This window comes from Hylobates moloch, unplaced genomic scaffold (genome assembly GCF_009828535.3).
Source record: "Hylobates moloch isolate HMO894 unplaced genomic scaffold, HMol_V3 SCAFFOLD_9, whole genome shotgun sequence".
NCBI lineage: Eukaryota > Metazoa > Chordata > Mammalia > Primates > Hylobatidae > Hylobates > Hylobates moloch.
Genome location: NW_026652284.1, coordinates 61,684,910 through 61,701,131, shown reverse-complemented (window position 1 = coordinate 61,701,131; position 16,222 = coordinate 61,684,910). Strand labels below are relative to the sequence as shown.

The 16,222-nt window shown below is 38.2% G+C and overlaps 1 protein-coding gene across 1 annotated transcript; it reads right to left on the bottom strand.

The window, feature by feature from the left end:
* Positions 1–15,054: 15,054 nt before the first annotated feature.
* Positions 15,055–15,391, bottom strand: LOC116812663 (protein transport protein Sec61 subunit gamma-like). The gene has a single exon (XM_032758460.2). The coding sequence runs from the start codon at positions 15,369–15,371 to the stop codon at positions 15,165–15,167; it is 207 nt and encodes a 68-aa protein (XP_032614351.1). The 5' UTR covers positions 15,372–15,391; the 3' UTR covers positions 15,055–15,164.
* Between the last annotated feature and the right edge of the window lie 831 nt (positions 15,392–16,222).

Genomic DNA, 16,222 nt, shown 5'->3' with positions numbered 1-16,222 from the left:
TCCTGGTGCCATTCTTAGTTCCTGGATGATAATTCTGCCTACATCACAAATGCTTTCATCACTTATTTGATACCCACACTTGCCTTGCACCGCTGTACGTAAATATCTTGAACATAAATATCTTGCTTCTTGAGAGTGTTTACCTTTCTAGCATCCTTTTTTTTCTGTAAAGAGAAACCTGATTACCCCTTGGAAAAAGCCACTGTCCTTTATTTGCAGAGATGTGATGTGGATGGGCTTAACCCAAGCCTAGCTCCAGGATTAAATACCTGACCCAAGTATATTCCGGTCAGTATATTCCATCCCTACTCTCATATTGATTGGATTAAAGCTAGACATGGACTAAATTCAGACCAATGAAGTCATAGCCCTTTCCATCAGAAAAACCAGAGTAGAATAGCTCTTTTGGAGTTGGTGCTGCTGAAAGAATATAGTCTACAGCTGGGCCACTGCAATCATCTTGGGCCACTGGGCTGCTGGCAATCTTAATAGAAGCCAATGGGTGATAATAACTCTAAGATAAAAAACTGAAGAGACAAACAAGGGAAATGCACTCTCAATGACATCACTTAAGCCCCTGGATTTAGGGGTGCCTGAAATTTACTTTGGACTTCTTTCTCTTAGAAAAGCCACTTGTTTTAGTGCGAGTTCACCAGAAGTAGTTGGGTTTTTGTTTTGTTTTGTTTTTGTTTTCTAAGCCTGCATGTGGCACCTGATTTTTTATCACCAGAAGTAGTTCTTGAGATGAGGCTTATAGTGCAAGTAGTTTATTTAGGTATTGATGTCATAAAATGCTATCAGGGGAGTAGAGAAGTAAGGTAAAGAAAAGAAAAAAGCCAATAAAGTCTGTATTACCAAGCGAAGTGTCATGTTGGGTAACTTGAGCTTAATCTCAATAGGAAGCTCTAGGACTTGGAGAGACAAGGAGGCTGGGGTATTTGTTCACCAACCCCTGTCATTGGTAGATGGACACTCTTTACTGTTAATTCTAGAGCACTTCCAACCTTTCTCCCCTATATAAGGCCAGAAAGAGCTTACGGGCAAAGGGTGCTGAAAATAAGCAGTCAGGCCAGTGGGAATGGAAATGTGGAAATGTTAGGAGCAGAGATGTTGGCAGGAATTGAATGATCAATTTTCTATTTTAAGTCTGTTTGAATTAGGTTTCCATCAATGAAACTGAAGAATTCTGCTGAAAGCCATACACCAGCTAGATATAAGCTCCCTAAGGTAAAATATTCTATCTGTGATTCTTTTCTTAATTCAAGCCTTTAATACATAAAGTACAGTGAAAGCTCCATGGCTTATCTTTAAGAGTATATTTTAACTATCGATCCTAGCAGTTATTTTTTGCTTTTGTTTTTTTTTAAGAAGAAAGTAAATCTTACATAAACAGAGTTACAGTTAAAAAATATATAAATTAATTTTCCCCCTGGGGTCTTGAAATTTATGGGAAAGAGCAAAATGTTGACTGAAAAAGCTGACAGTGAAAATCTGTTTATGAAAACATCTGTTTCCTGTTGAGCCTGTGGAATTGAATCAATTAAACCTCTTCGCTTCATAAATTACCCAGTCTCAGGTAGTTCTTTATAGCAATGTGAGAACAGACTAATACAAATCCCAATGTACTGGGAACTCTGAGATTCATCTTCTACAACTTGACTTTGTGCAGGAACCTGAAGATACTGGGAGCTTTCACGAAAAAAAGAACTATAGTCAAATACTCGAGTGGGGCACAAAAGTTAAATAAAGGGCTGATACTTGGGGGAGAAAATAAGAGCTAAAGAGACTTGGGGGCCCAGTCTTGCATAATCACCTCATGTAATTTTATTTTTATTGCTCAGACTTATCCCGTAATTTCCCCCTTTTTTAAAATTCTACAGCTTAAACTTCTTGAGACTTGGTAGAAAGCCTTGTTGTTACCCAAAATATAGACACTTTAAGACAAGAAGGAAGTAAGGAAGTACTTCAGGCAAGAGCTAAGTGAAAATTTTTGTGCCACTCACATTTAAAAAAAAATAGGGGCAGACAAAAATTGGTACAACCACCCTTTGGAAAACTGGCAGCATCTACCAAAGCTGAAGATCATATCCCTCATCAGCTAGCATCTCCACTTCTGGGCTTATACCCAACAGAAATGTGTAAGCATATTCACCAAAAGAATGCTCATGGAAACACTATTTATAGTAATTAAAGATTAGAAACCACCCAAATGTCCATAAAGAGTAGAATGGATATAAAAATGGTGATATTCATACAATGGAATACTCTATAGAAATAATAACGACATGCAACAATATGAATAGATCCTACAAAAGTAACATTGAGTGAAAGGTGCCAAGCATGAAAGATTACATACTGCATGATGCTGTTTACATAAAATACCAAAGCAGGTAAAACTAATGGACACTATGAGGTGTCTGGTTGATAATATTGTTTCTTGGTCTGAGTACCGGTTACACAAGTGTCTCTGTTTGTAAATATTCCTCACGCTGTATGCTTATGACATATGCACTTTTCTGTGTATATATCATGCATCAATAAAGAGTGTGTGTGTGTGTCTTGTTTTGTTTTGTCTTTATAGCAAACAAAAAGTATCGCTTTACACAGCTGTTGGGTACAACTCACCTCCAAGGAAACCAATCTCCTCTTGCCTCTGAGGGACTAGATCTTAATCTCATTATCACTTAAGTTTTCCGTATTTTCAACCTGATAATTCAGGGAAATAGTTGCCTTGGCGCTTACCTCCTGAATAATCGCCACAGCAACCCTTTCCTCCCCAAGCGTGGATTCATCTTCACCACTACCTCCCTTCCACCCTGGAATGAAAATCTCACCCCAGGGGTAATAGGGACACCTGTCATCTCAAGTACAGATTAACCCACCAGAGCACCTGTGTCCTCCATCCTCCACCTTCTTCTCTGAATGTACACATTTAGCTCTGACACCTATCATGCACAGCCTCTCAGCAACTGCTGAAATCAGCCTCGTTTGGGTCTGGAGTGCACCTCAGGGTTTAGCCCATCTCTGCCTCTCCGATAGCTATGCTAGGCCCCTGCAGAAGAGATCAGAACCTCATTACCCCTCCCTGTTCTTGCAGCTAACACAATAAAGCAAAATAATTAGGAATTCTGCATTCAATCACATGTTGCCTACAACTCAGCATCCAGCATTTACAAATGTGCTGATCTGTTATCAGGTACTAATCTGGTTCTTTTCTGTATAAAGAAAAATATCACAATAAATTCAATGAGCTCTCAAGAGAATTGTCCAAATCAATAAGCTTTTTGTTTCTATTTAGACTCCACAATACCCTGTTTGATAAACTAGCTGTGCTAAGCAGTGGCTGAACAACTGATTTTACACTCATGGATGCATAGGTTTGGCTTATGATGAATATGAAGTAGAATAGAACAAAATTCCTAGAGAGTTCTGAGTCCCCTCAACTGAAGAGGTCCTGTTTCCCAGGAAAAAAAAAAAGGATAAAACAATATGCCTTCTTTTTGTCACTCCCTTGCTACTTAATGTATGTGAAGAACCAGGCATCCATCCCTGCTGGAATAGAGCCTCTCAGCATTTTTAAATAATTAAAAAATGAACAAACCCAGTAATTTCATGCAAATAGAAGTTAGTCCATAAATGTCTCTACTGGGTCTCTATTTCTGTAAATTCCATTTGTCCTTTCCCTAGCAGTTATGTAGGGGTCAGATATTGCTGGGCAACTGGTTTAATAAACAGATAATGGAGGGGCATGGATGACCCAGAATTAGATGTTGGAGAATATTTATATTCTTTTCTTTTCTTTTTCTTTTCTTCTTTTTTCCATTTTTTTTGTTATTTTTTTAGACAGAGTCTGGCTCTGTCACCCCAGCTGGAGTGCAGTGGCATGATCTCGGCTCACTGCAACCTCCACCTCCTTGGTTCAAGTGATTCTCCTGCCTCAGCCTCCTGAGTAGCTGGGATTACAGACATGTGCCACCACACCCGGCTAATTTTTGTATCTTTAGTAGTGATGGGGTTTCATCACATTGGCCAGGCTGGTCTCAAACTCCTGACCTCAAGTGATCTCCTGCCTGGACCTCCCAAAGTGCTGGGATTACAGGTGTGAGCCATCGTGCCTGGCCTCCCTTATATTTCTTAAATTCGGACTTTATTTTGTTTTATTATATTTACTTCAAGGCTAAATTACACTAGGAATTTTACTTCAACACATCGTGAACTATGTATATAATAAACTACATACATCTACATATACAGAGAGAGTAACTATAAAAACAGAAGCTGTGTTTAGACATCAGCTACTGCACATACAAGGAGTTGCCAGTGGAAAACCAGCTAAAGATAACCAGTTCCATGCCAGAGCATGTTCACTCAATGTTTCTCATTCCATCATTATGTTACTTTAGATACTGAGGACTTTGTAGTCTAGCCAAATTATAATTTAAATAACCCTTGGTTGATATTAAGCCAGAAATGCTAATACTTGAGTTTTTCACTGAAAATTAGATTCTATGGAAATAGGACATAAGTGTGTTCCTCTAAGGATTGGGCACAGTGACATGGGAAAGGTCCCCAGAAGAAGCTGAGGGTGCTGATGACACATTTTGCTTCCTAAGCATTTTTTTTTTCCTGAGGATTAACTGATAGCACCCAAGTGGTTCTCAACCTCTTCACAGCTCACAAGAAGTGCTTTTTATCAAACCCATCCCTGTAGGCTTTGCCTGACCTTGATCTTGAAAAACAGTTCTGATTGTAGAGAGGCCAGATTTCAGCACATCTAGTCCAATCCCACAAAGCCCTACAGGATCTGCCTGCATTCTGCTCCTCCCCTTGCCTCTCTGATTTCATCTCCTATTACTTGCCTACTTGATCACTTGCTACAAGCTACACAAGGCCCCCTGCTTTCTGGAAAATATCTGATCCACTCCAGCCTCAGAGCCCCAGGGCCTTTGCACCTGCTGTTCCCTCTGTCTCTACTCCTCCCTGAGATATCTCTGGGGATCACTCCATTACCTTTTTTTTCTTGTCTTTATTCAAATGTCACCTTAGTGATAATGTCCAATGCTTACTATCTCCTTTTCTTGCTTTATTTTTCTTAAAGTATTTAATGTCATCTAGTAAACTCTGTATTTTAATTACCTTTTTTTCTTGATTTTCTCTCTCTTCTTACTATTAGCCACATGAGAACAGGAATCTTTGTCTCTTTTTGTTTTATTCCTAGCATCTAGTAGCGCACTTGGCACAGGGAAGACACTCAATAATAAATTGTTGAATGAATAAATGAATAGATGAATGATTTAGTCATGCAGGCTCGATAAATGAGATTTTGTCTTATCCTTTAGACTTGGATTTTGCTTTGGCAACTTTCCTACATTATCAGCACCTCAAAGACCAGCCCTAGTCCTGTTCTCTTGGGACTTAGATCCTGAGTCTGAACCCCTCCCTATGTTTCTCTCTCATTGTTTCCTAACAGACTTTTCCCTAGTGCCAATTGCCTGAATGTCTGAACACTTCTATCCCTGGATACCCCCATTATTACAGTGTGTTTTTCTGTAGAATCATTCATTACCTGTTCTTCATTTTGTCAACAAATAATTTTTGAGTGAATTCCATATGCTGGGAATTATGTAATATCTTGGGGATGAAAAGAGCAAGAGGACACAGCCTTCAGATATCCAGGACTTATTCTAATACCTTGTTTTGTCTTTCGGCTTAGATCTTAGGTTCTTTATAAACAGTTCTGTCCATCTCCAAAGATGAGACTCTAGTTTTAGGACAAAATTCTTTCCCAGTATGCCCTGTACTGCGGTAGCTAAAAAGCCATGTCTAACAGAGTCAGAAATTAGAGACCAGCCCCATAGAATGTATGCTGAGAAAAACACCTGAGAACCCTATATTATTGATTTGATATCCTATTGATTTTTTCCTTGGGTTATTTTCAGAAATATTGAGCACTTTTGTTTTAAATAAATTCAAAATATCTTAGCAAACCATTATTTCCTTCCTCTTCTCTTTCAGGATAGTCTTCATTTAGCAACTTAGGCAATACCAAATTTGTTCCAACAGCCAAAGGTTTCACTCTGTAAATCTGAAACTCTCCCTTTGACTTAGAAGTGAAAAAAAAAAAGCTTGTACTTTTTTAGTCTTCTGTGTTTTGTTTGTACAAGTTACTGCCCTGATGGTTTTGATATTCACCGGATATTTTAATTACTGATAGTCATTACTTTTTATAAAGAGCCCATTTAAAGAACAATCATGAAATATACTCTACTTCATGAGAAATCGATGGTTGCTCTGAAAAACAAAGCTTAATCCAATATGCAGGTCATGTAACAGCTCAGCAGATAATTCTGTCTAAACACATTCCTTATCTGCGTATTGCCAAAACCATTAGCATCTTGAGCTCACAAGTCCTCTGCAACCAAACACATTCACCTAATGCAAATGTCTTCCACTTAGTTTGCTTGCTTTTTCCAGGAAGAATGATGGAAGGGACAATACTCTGTGCTTCACCATTGCCTGCATGCTGAATGAGTGTACTTATTGGTTCAGTGGCTAACCGTTCAATTGCAGTCTTCATTCATGCTGCAGGGTTACCATGTTAAGCACAGCACACAGAATCAGAAGAAATATCTTCAGGGTTTTTAATCTTTCAGCCTACAGATTGCCCACTGCACATGAGTAAGGTTTTTACAACCACATTATAACCAGAAATGAGCTTTCTTCTAATGTAGATCCAAGTTAAATATACTGTATTACAGATAATTGCTTTCCTTAATCTAACTAATGGAATGGTTATGCTGAAGGCTAAGGAAAGGCAGCCAAAGCAGTGGTGCCCATTCTGCATACATGCAGGGCAGAGTCCTGGCTGATCACTTCTCAGTTCAGGCCAGACTCACTTTGTATTCCCATGTATCCTGAAGCTTCAGCCCTAAAAAGGAAAATCCTCAAAATGGTGTGAGTCTTAACAAATATTCCTTCAAAACTAGCTGAGCAACATCGTGAGACCTTGTCTCTACAAAAAATAAATAAATTAGTTGGGCATGGTAGCACACGCCTGTAGTCCCAGCTACTCGGGAGGCTGATGCAGGAGGATCACTTAAGCCAATGAGTTCAAGATTAAAACGAGCTATGACTACACTACTGCACTCCAGCCTGGGTGACAGAGTGAGACGCATCTTGAATAAATAAATAAAAACAAATATTCTTAATAACATACCTTAATATTATTTAATAAGTACAGCTAATAAATATCCCTGGCTTTATTGTTTCTAGACCTCAGAGAACTCACGATTTCCGTCAACTGACAGCAGTGAGAGAATGAATTTAATCATTTTAAGGCCCAAGTAAAAGACCCCATTTTCTTCTTCCATTTTTCTGGATTGGTCCATGAGTAATGTTTTCTCTCTGTGACCTTCAATCCTTTCTTCACCCATGACTATTTTTCCTAGACCACTTTTCTCTTTGTCTTTATAAAAACCTTCCCAGACATGGCCACTTCACCAAGTTCCCAGTGGGTCTTCCTTTCCCTTCATTATTAACATTGTCATAGAGTAGGTACAATGCTCACTGCTTTCATTCCTCTCCTCATAGTTGCTTCTTGACTCCCTGGTCCTGTCATTTGACTTTCACAGTCATTAATTAATTACACTTCCAAAGACACCAATGGATTTTTAAATATCAAACACACTCTACTGAGTCACCAGGCTTCTTCAGCATTTGACACTGTTAATTTTCCCTCCTCTGTGAAATTTTTCTCCCTTGGTTTGTGTTACTACATACTGGCTTCTTTCTTAACAGTGCCCTCTTTATTCCTTTCTGCATCCCTCCTGAAATACAGACATTTCCCAAGATTCAGGCTTTAGTCTTCTCGTTCTTTTATCTGGCATGCTCTACCTTGATGATCTCATCCAGGGCTTCCACTATCCCTTCTAAAGCAAATCATTCTTGACTTTGTCTCTAGCATTGACATTTCTTCTGAGCTCTTAACCCGTATTCCAATTGCTTCCTGTCCATCACTATAAAACTATCAAAGCTGGTAGCATTGATAAACATCTTTCAAATCAAACTCATCACTTTCCCAAAAGATATTCCAACTCTCCCATTTACTGTCTTGACAAATGTCATCTGAGTATACACATCATTCCGGAGAGAAACCATCACTCCAGAGAGTAATGGAGTTAACTCCCTCCTATCCTTTATCATTCAATTAGTTCAGTAGCTAAATCCTATTAGCTCTACCTAACTATCCCACCACTATCCCCTCCATCCTATCCTGTCTGCTGTCTCTTAATTCATACCCACTCTGCTCCCTCATGTACCTGTACAATACCTACCAAACAGGATGCTCTTGCTCCAGCTTCCCACCTCTCATGCATTTATGCACTTTGAGTTCAGTTATTGTTCTATGGCAATATATAACAATACTGTAATCCTAAATGGCTCCCTCTACAGGATGAAATTCAAACTCTCTGGCTACCTTTCAAGCCCTGTTTGCCACACACCTTCACAGACAGCCTAAACTCTGGCCACATTTTTTATTTATGGTTCTCAAATGGACCATCAAACCTCCATCCCTTTTTTAAATCCTGTTCTCTTTGTTCAGCATACTCTCCCCACTCTCCTATTTTATCTGCTGAACTCCTACTTACTGGTCCAAGCCCAGCTTGAAATTCAATTCCTCTTCATGTTGATTTCCTGTGTCTTCCATTATTGCCTCATCAGGAGAGTTCACTGCTCCTCATCTGTATTCCCACAGCATTTTGTAGACTGCAAAGACATTCGATATTGAAGCTTCATCTTTTCAGAACTGAACTTAGTATATGACATATAGTAAGTGTTCAACGAGATCATTCACTTTGCACATGTTTATTGAGCACTTTCTATACACTGGACATTGTTTTAAGTGTTGACAATATAATGGTGGAAAAAACAGACACAATTCCCATCTTCATAGGGCTCATAGCTTAGAGGGAATTATAACCAACAACAACAATAAAGAAACAACAAGTGTTTATTTAGCTTCTTTGCATTCCCTGTGCCTTGTATAATCTTTGTTAATCTAAGAAATTAACTTCTTATACGTGAAATTGCTAGTTTTCTGAACTGCTAATGAATGCATAATTGTCAAGTAATAGGTTTAAAATCATTGGAAAAACAACATTATAGTCATCTGATTCCTAAAGCTTGTTCTATTTTTTTCATAAAGGAGGAAGACTGAAGAAGGGATAAATATGTTAGATGTATGAATATTAAAGCACATGTATGTATACATAAGTGTGTTTCTCTGAGGCAGTTGGGGGGATATAAGTGAAAGGAAAAGAGGAATAGATTAGGAGATGTTGAAGAGGCACCATGCTAAGAAAAACAGGCTGCAGTTTAGGCCATAATCTTCTGTTACATTTTTTGACAACTTTCCTGATGGTCCCAGACATCATGGGTTTTCTGTCCAACGTCCTGCAACGTTACTGAATTTTCAAACAGCTATGTGAATTCTTCCAGGCACTAGTTTGGTCTGTAATTGCATTGTTAGGCAAGCCCAACAAAAGGCAGCCACTCAGTTCTATTGAAAATGAGGACAGCACTAATTAATTTAGAAAGATGGGGGAGTGAAGCAACTCTTGGTGGTACTTCAGATTCCTTGTTGATGATTAAAATTTCCATAAAATTTTCCCTTCAGAACAAAATACATTATAAACTGCTTGACAATGCTAATCTTCATAACATATGTTTCTTAATCTAAAGGGGTAATTTACTCTTACCATTTATTGCACCTAAAAAATCCCAGTGCTATAACTAAAACCATACTGTTAAAAAGGCTGAGATAAATCATGCAGGCAGATGGTGGTTATACAAGCCAAACTATAATCAGGCTTTGAGTCATACCAAACAACTTTCTGACACTCCCAGGCATGACAGGAAGGCTTAAGTGGCACTTTTCTCTGAGAGCCTTTCTCTGGCACAAATTGGAAGACCCCAGAATACGACCAGCTTGTCTGCTCCTGATGACTGTTAATGAGATTCCAGAATTCAGAACCAGCCAGAGCCTATTTACTCTCCTTTCATGGTCCCCACAGTCCTTTCTATTTGGTCACATCTCCTTTTAGCATGACAAATAGCATTGGTAACATTTCCTGACCAACGTCCCAGTTAAGGCTCTTCCAAGAAACCCAAACACTGGGTCCTCTGTCATCCAGCTCCATTTCATCCCAGTTGAGGTTTCTTTGCTGTATACACAATTTCTTTGAATCCCAGAGATGAGAAAAACTGTGTGTGGCATGGAGAGGGAAGGGAGGATAAACTTGGATATAAAAATAAGACTATTTCAAATGAAATAAAATAAGAAACCAGTTAAATATTTCATATGAGAAAAATGAGTGTTAATATTGTTTGAGTCATTAAGATGAGCCAGGTACTGTACTAAGCATTTATATGTATTGTTTCATTTAATCCTCAACCAACCTACCTATGAAGTAAGTCCCATTATTATTCCCATTGTACAGCTGTGTAAAGAGATTCAGAGATGCCACTTAAGTTACTCAAGAACATAAAGCTGGTAAGAGAAGGAGCAGAGACTCGAATGGGCTCCAGATGATGTCAAAGATTTGGCTGTTAGCAGCTTTGAGTACTGCTCTTATTAATCCTAGAATCGGCAATATTTCAATTAGTACATAAGCAATTGCAAAAATGTCTTTAATGCTTGTATAATATTTATTAGCCCCAAATGGCATCCTAATACAAGAGAATGTTCTTTTCAAAAGCCTTATAGATAATCAACCACTGACTGCAGCAATTTGCCCTCAAATTCTGTTCTGCATTTTTTTTTTTTTTTTTTGAGACGGAGTCTGGCTCTGTTGCCCAGGCTGGAGTGCAGTGGCGCAATCTCGGCTCACTGCAAGCTCCGCCTCCTGGGTTCACGCCATTCTCCTGCCTCAGCCTCTCCGAGTAGCTGGGACTACAGGCGCCCGCCACCACGCCCGGCTAATTTTTTGTATTTTTAGTAGAGACGGGGTTTCACCGTGGTCTCGATCTCCTGACCTCGTGATCCGCCCACCTCCGCCTCCCAAAGTGCTGGGATTACAAGGGTGAGCCACTGCGCCCGGCCAGTAACAGTTTGGGGATGCTGTGATAGAGAGGCTACGTCACTTGCTTTCTGTGCTCTGTACCTGCTTTTCAGGCTTGCCCAAATCTGGGGGAAGTCAGACTGCATGGGAGATTTCTGACAGTGCCCCCGACTAGTTAACCACTTTAAAGATGTATTATCTGGAATGTGGTATCATCACACACTGCTGTGTCATGATCCATTAGGAGATTGTGTTGCGAGGAATATGTTAATAAAATAGAGTTCAAACCCCTAAACGAGAAATTTCTAAACAAATTAGAGCAGAACAATTTTGAAACGAGCATTTCTTGGACAATTTTTATATGTCAAAAGTGCTAAGCACTTTACAAATATCTTATTCCATTCTCATAAAATCTCTAAGATCTATATTTTATTCTTCCCATTTTACAGATAAGAAAATTGGGACTTAAAGAGGTTCAAAGGCCAAGCATGGTGGCTCCTGCTTGTAATGCCAGCACTTTGGAAGGTCAACATGGGAGAACAGCTTGAGCCCAGGAGAGTTTGAGACCAGCCTGGGTAACATAGTGAGATCCCATCTATACAATTTTTTTTTTTAATTAGCCAGGTATGTTGGCACGTGCCAGTAGTCCCAGCTACTCATGAGGCTGAAGTAGGAGGATACTTGAGCCTGGAAGGCAGAGGCTTCAGTGAACCATGATTGCACCACTGTGCTCCAGCCTGGGAAACAGAGTAAGACCTTATCTCAAAAAAACAAAACAAAAAAGTGGTGGTGAGGGGTTCGGCAATTTGTCCCAGAGTCTTACAGCCATATAGGTATCAGAACATAGACCCGAATTCCTATCTATATATATTTAAAACATGCATTCTTATCCTTTTTTTTTGACAGATTCTAATTGTACATAACTATGGGGTACACAGTGATGTTATGATATATGTATACACTGTGGAATGATTGAAGCAAACTAATTAGCATATCCACACCTTAAATGATTATCATTTATTTCTTCCAACTGCAACTTTGTACTCTCTGACCAACCTCCTCCTACACCATTCTAGTCTCTGCTTCTGAGTTCCATCATTTTGGATTCCACATATAGGTGAGAACATGTGGTATTCATCTCTCTGTGCCTGTCTTATTTCATTTAGCATAATGTCCTCTAGGTTCATTCATGTTGTCACAAATGACAGCATTTTCTACTTTTTTAAGGAGGGATGGTATTCCATTTTGAATATATACCACATTTCTTTACCCATTCATCTGTTGATGGACACAGGTTGATTCCACAGCTTGGCTATTGCAAGCATTCATATCCTTGATACTACGTTACCCCTCACTCACAATCATACTCTAATATGACGTCATGAGTGGTATAGGAAAGACACATTTTGTAAAGAACCAGCAATAGGATAAGTTATTAGTATGCATGTGGGAATGTGTGGTACATGTCGGAGTGCCTATTATATGTATCAAAGCTGATATAAAGATAAAAGATTCTTTAAAATTGTTATAGAGTAAACTAGGAGACTATGAAATATAATTTGTTCTTGGCTCCATTGTCTATTTCCTAGATATCTTTGGAAAGTAATTCAGCTGTGTTTCATCAGTTTACAATTTGGGGAGAATATCTGACACCTACCTTTCTCATAGGAGTGTTTTAATAAAAACTAAGATATGGAACAATTATTGTAAATGTTTCTCATTTAATATTTTATCAGTATCATGCCATATTACGGAGTTTAAACTATCCTTTAAGCAACAAATTGCTGCTGGAAATTTTCAAAGAGAAGCATAACATGATCAAATTCTCATTTTTGGGGTAAAAAAAACCACTGGTAGAAATACGTGAATGGATGGAAAGGAGTAATTTTCTTTAAATGCATTGATGTAACAGCAAGGTTATAAAGTGTCTCTGAACACAGGCAGCTGGTGTGACCTAAGCAAGGAAAAACTGGTAAAAGAAACAAAAGCAAAGCTTCTCAGATTACTGTTTTTCCTTCTGTCTCTGAGAAAGGATCAAACAGGAATTTGAAAGCCAGTTATAAGACATAGTCACTGCAAAGTTGACAAAAACAAGCAAAAGGGAAAGGACTCCCTATTCAATAAATGTTGCTGGAATAACTGGCTAGCCATAATGCAGAACATTGAAACTGGACCCATTCCTTAGGCCATATACAAAAATCAACTCAAGATGGAGTAAAGATTTATGTAAAACCTGAAACTATAAAAACTCTAGAAGAAAACCTAGGAAATACCATTCTGGACATACAGGTCCTGGCAAAGATTTCACGACAAAGATCCCAAAAGCAATTGCAACAAAAACAAAAATTGACTAATGGGACCTCATTAAACTAAAGAGTTTCTGCACAGTGAAAGAAACTATCAATAGAGTAAACAGACAACCTAAAGAAGGAGAGAAAATATTTGCAAATTATGTATCTGACAAAGGTCTCATAACCAGAATTTATGAGGAACTTAGATAAATAAGCAAAACCAACTCCATTAAAAAATAGTCAAAAGACATGAACAGACACTTCTTAAAAGAAGGGCATAGATACAGCCAACAAGTATATGAAAAAATGCTCAATATCACTAATTATTAGAGAAAAGCAAATAAAGACTACAGTGAGCTATCATCTCATACCAGTGAGAATGGCTATTATTTCAGAAAATAACAGATGCTGGTGCCACTGCAGAGAAAAGTGAGTGCTTATACTCTGCTGCTGGTAGGAGTGTAAATTAGTTCGACCTAATTTACATCAGGTGGAAATGTAACTGTGGAAAGCAGTTTGGGGATTTCTCAAAGAACTCAAAACAGAACTACCATTCAACCTAGCAATTCTATTACTGGGTATATACCCAAAGGAATATAAATCATTCTACCATAAAGACACACGCATGCGTATGTTCATAGCAGCACTATTCACAATAGCAAATACATGGAATCAATCTAAATGTCCATCAATGGTAGACTCGATAAAGGAAATGTAGTACATATACACTATGCAATACTATGCATCCATAAAATAGAATGAGGTCGTGTCCTATGCAGCAACATGGATGCAGCTGGAGGCCATTATCCTAAACGAATTAACGCAAGAACAGAAAACCAAATAGTGAATGTCCTCACTTATAAGTGGGAGCTAAACATTGGGTACACATAGACACAAAGAAGGAAACAGCAGACACTGGTGCTTGCAAGAGGATGGAGGGTGGGAGGAGAGTGAGGATTGAAAAACTACCTATTGGGTACTATGGTTATTACCTGAGTGATGAAATAATCTGTATGCCAAACACTTGCAACACACAATTTACCCATGAAATAGCTTGCATATGTACCACCCTGAACTTAAATAAAAGTTGGAAAGGTAAATTAATAAATAAATAATAAATAATGATAATAATGGAATTAAAAAAGACTTAGTCACTGTTTGGCCTTGGCCCAGTTGCTTAAATTAATCAAGTCACAGTGTTCTCATTGTGATATTGAAATAATCTGTATGCCAAACCCTTGAAACACACAATTTACCCATGAAATAGCTTGCACATGTACCCCCTGAACTTAAATAAAAGTTGGAAAGATAAATAAATAATGAGAATAATGGAATAAAAAAAGACTTAGTTGTTTGGCCTTGGCCCAGTTGCTTAAATTCACCAAGTCACAGTGTTCTCATTTGTGATACTGGAATAATCATAGTGCTAACTTCAGAGGGAATTTATGAGCATTAAACAAGCATTTGCTTATTATTTTGTTTAAATATAAACACTATGTACTGTCAGTGTTTATATTTTAGTGTTTAATACATTTAGCTATATTGTTATCAATTATTCTGTGTTTAAAGGAAAAAATCTGTTATGAAAGACTGTGAAGATCAAAGGGGACATAATCCCATAAAGATATGCTTGTGTTTCTTTACTTTTTTTTTTTTTTTTTACTTTGAAATTACTTTAATTTAGAAATAGAAAACATCTTGAAAGCAAAAAAAACCCACAAAACATACAGGCAAATTTGTATTCTGTGAGCTTCTCACAGCCTCATACTTGTTCACCAATATCTAAGATGAAAAATTCTCTTCCAAAATGTATTCAGCCACCAACAATGATGTCATTAATAGGAATATGGATCAATTTCACAAAGAAGCCAATGAATCCCATTATAGCAAATCTTATTGCTGTTGCCATGGCAATCTTCTGGAATTCTTTTCTATCAGGTTTAGTGCATCTTTTAACCAGCCGAATGGAGTCCTTTACAAACTGCCGACTTGGCTCAACAAACTGCGTTACCTGATCCATGACTGCCTGCCCAACCGACACCTAAACTCCAGGGACATGTAGCACTCTGTTTCTTCATTTTTAAAGATATAGGAAGATTAAGTATACTAGCATTAATTATTTACTTTTCTGGTTTGAATTTTAGAAAGAACTGTGAATCTCTCAAACTAGAAAGACTTCTGAGAAAAAATAATTAACATGCCACAGCACCAAATCAGTGAATGAAACTACATGAATGAAAACAGTGTTTAGAAATGAGGTCTGAAATTCCTGTGTAAACACTGACGCAACAGGATACTATTTTTAATGTTAAATTTGTCAATCATTTCACCTTTTAACGAGAATATTTTATTATGCATGCAACATCTTTTATGTTAATTTGTTATGTACTACAATGAAACCTCTATCTGCTTTTTTGTTCCTGTTAAATGGGGCAGGAAACCGGAAGTCAAATAGCTCACACGGTGTCGTGCAGTGAGTCACATAGGGAGAACTCGGTTTGCAGTGGGATCACATGTTCGGGCCAGTGACTTTAAGTGACTTTCAGCAACATAAGCCCCACCGTTCTGTGTTGCCTCATACAACAGCATCTCCTTCCCTTTCTGAGTTTTTCTTGGCTACCTCATCTCCCACTTCCCTCTCCCGACTACATTGCTACAACAAAAGACAGACTCTCTGAGCCCCTTTATGCCTTAGTCTGAGACTGTGTTAAAGGATACATATAGAAACTTTGGACAGTGCTGTAAAGTTACATTAGAAAATGTATCCCACATCACACACATGAAACATACGCAACACACACACACATACGCCACATACACACATACACACAATTGCAAACACAATGTGGCACTCTCTTGCTATAGCATTCC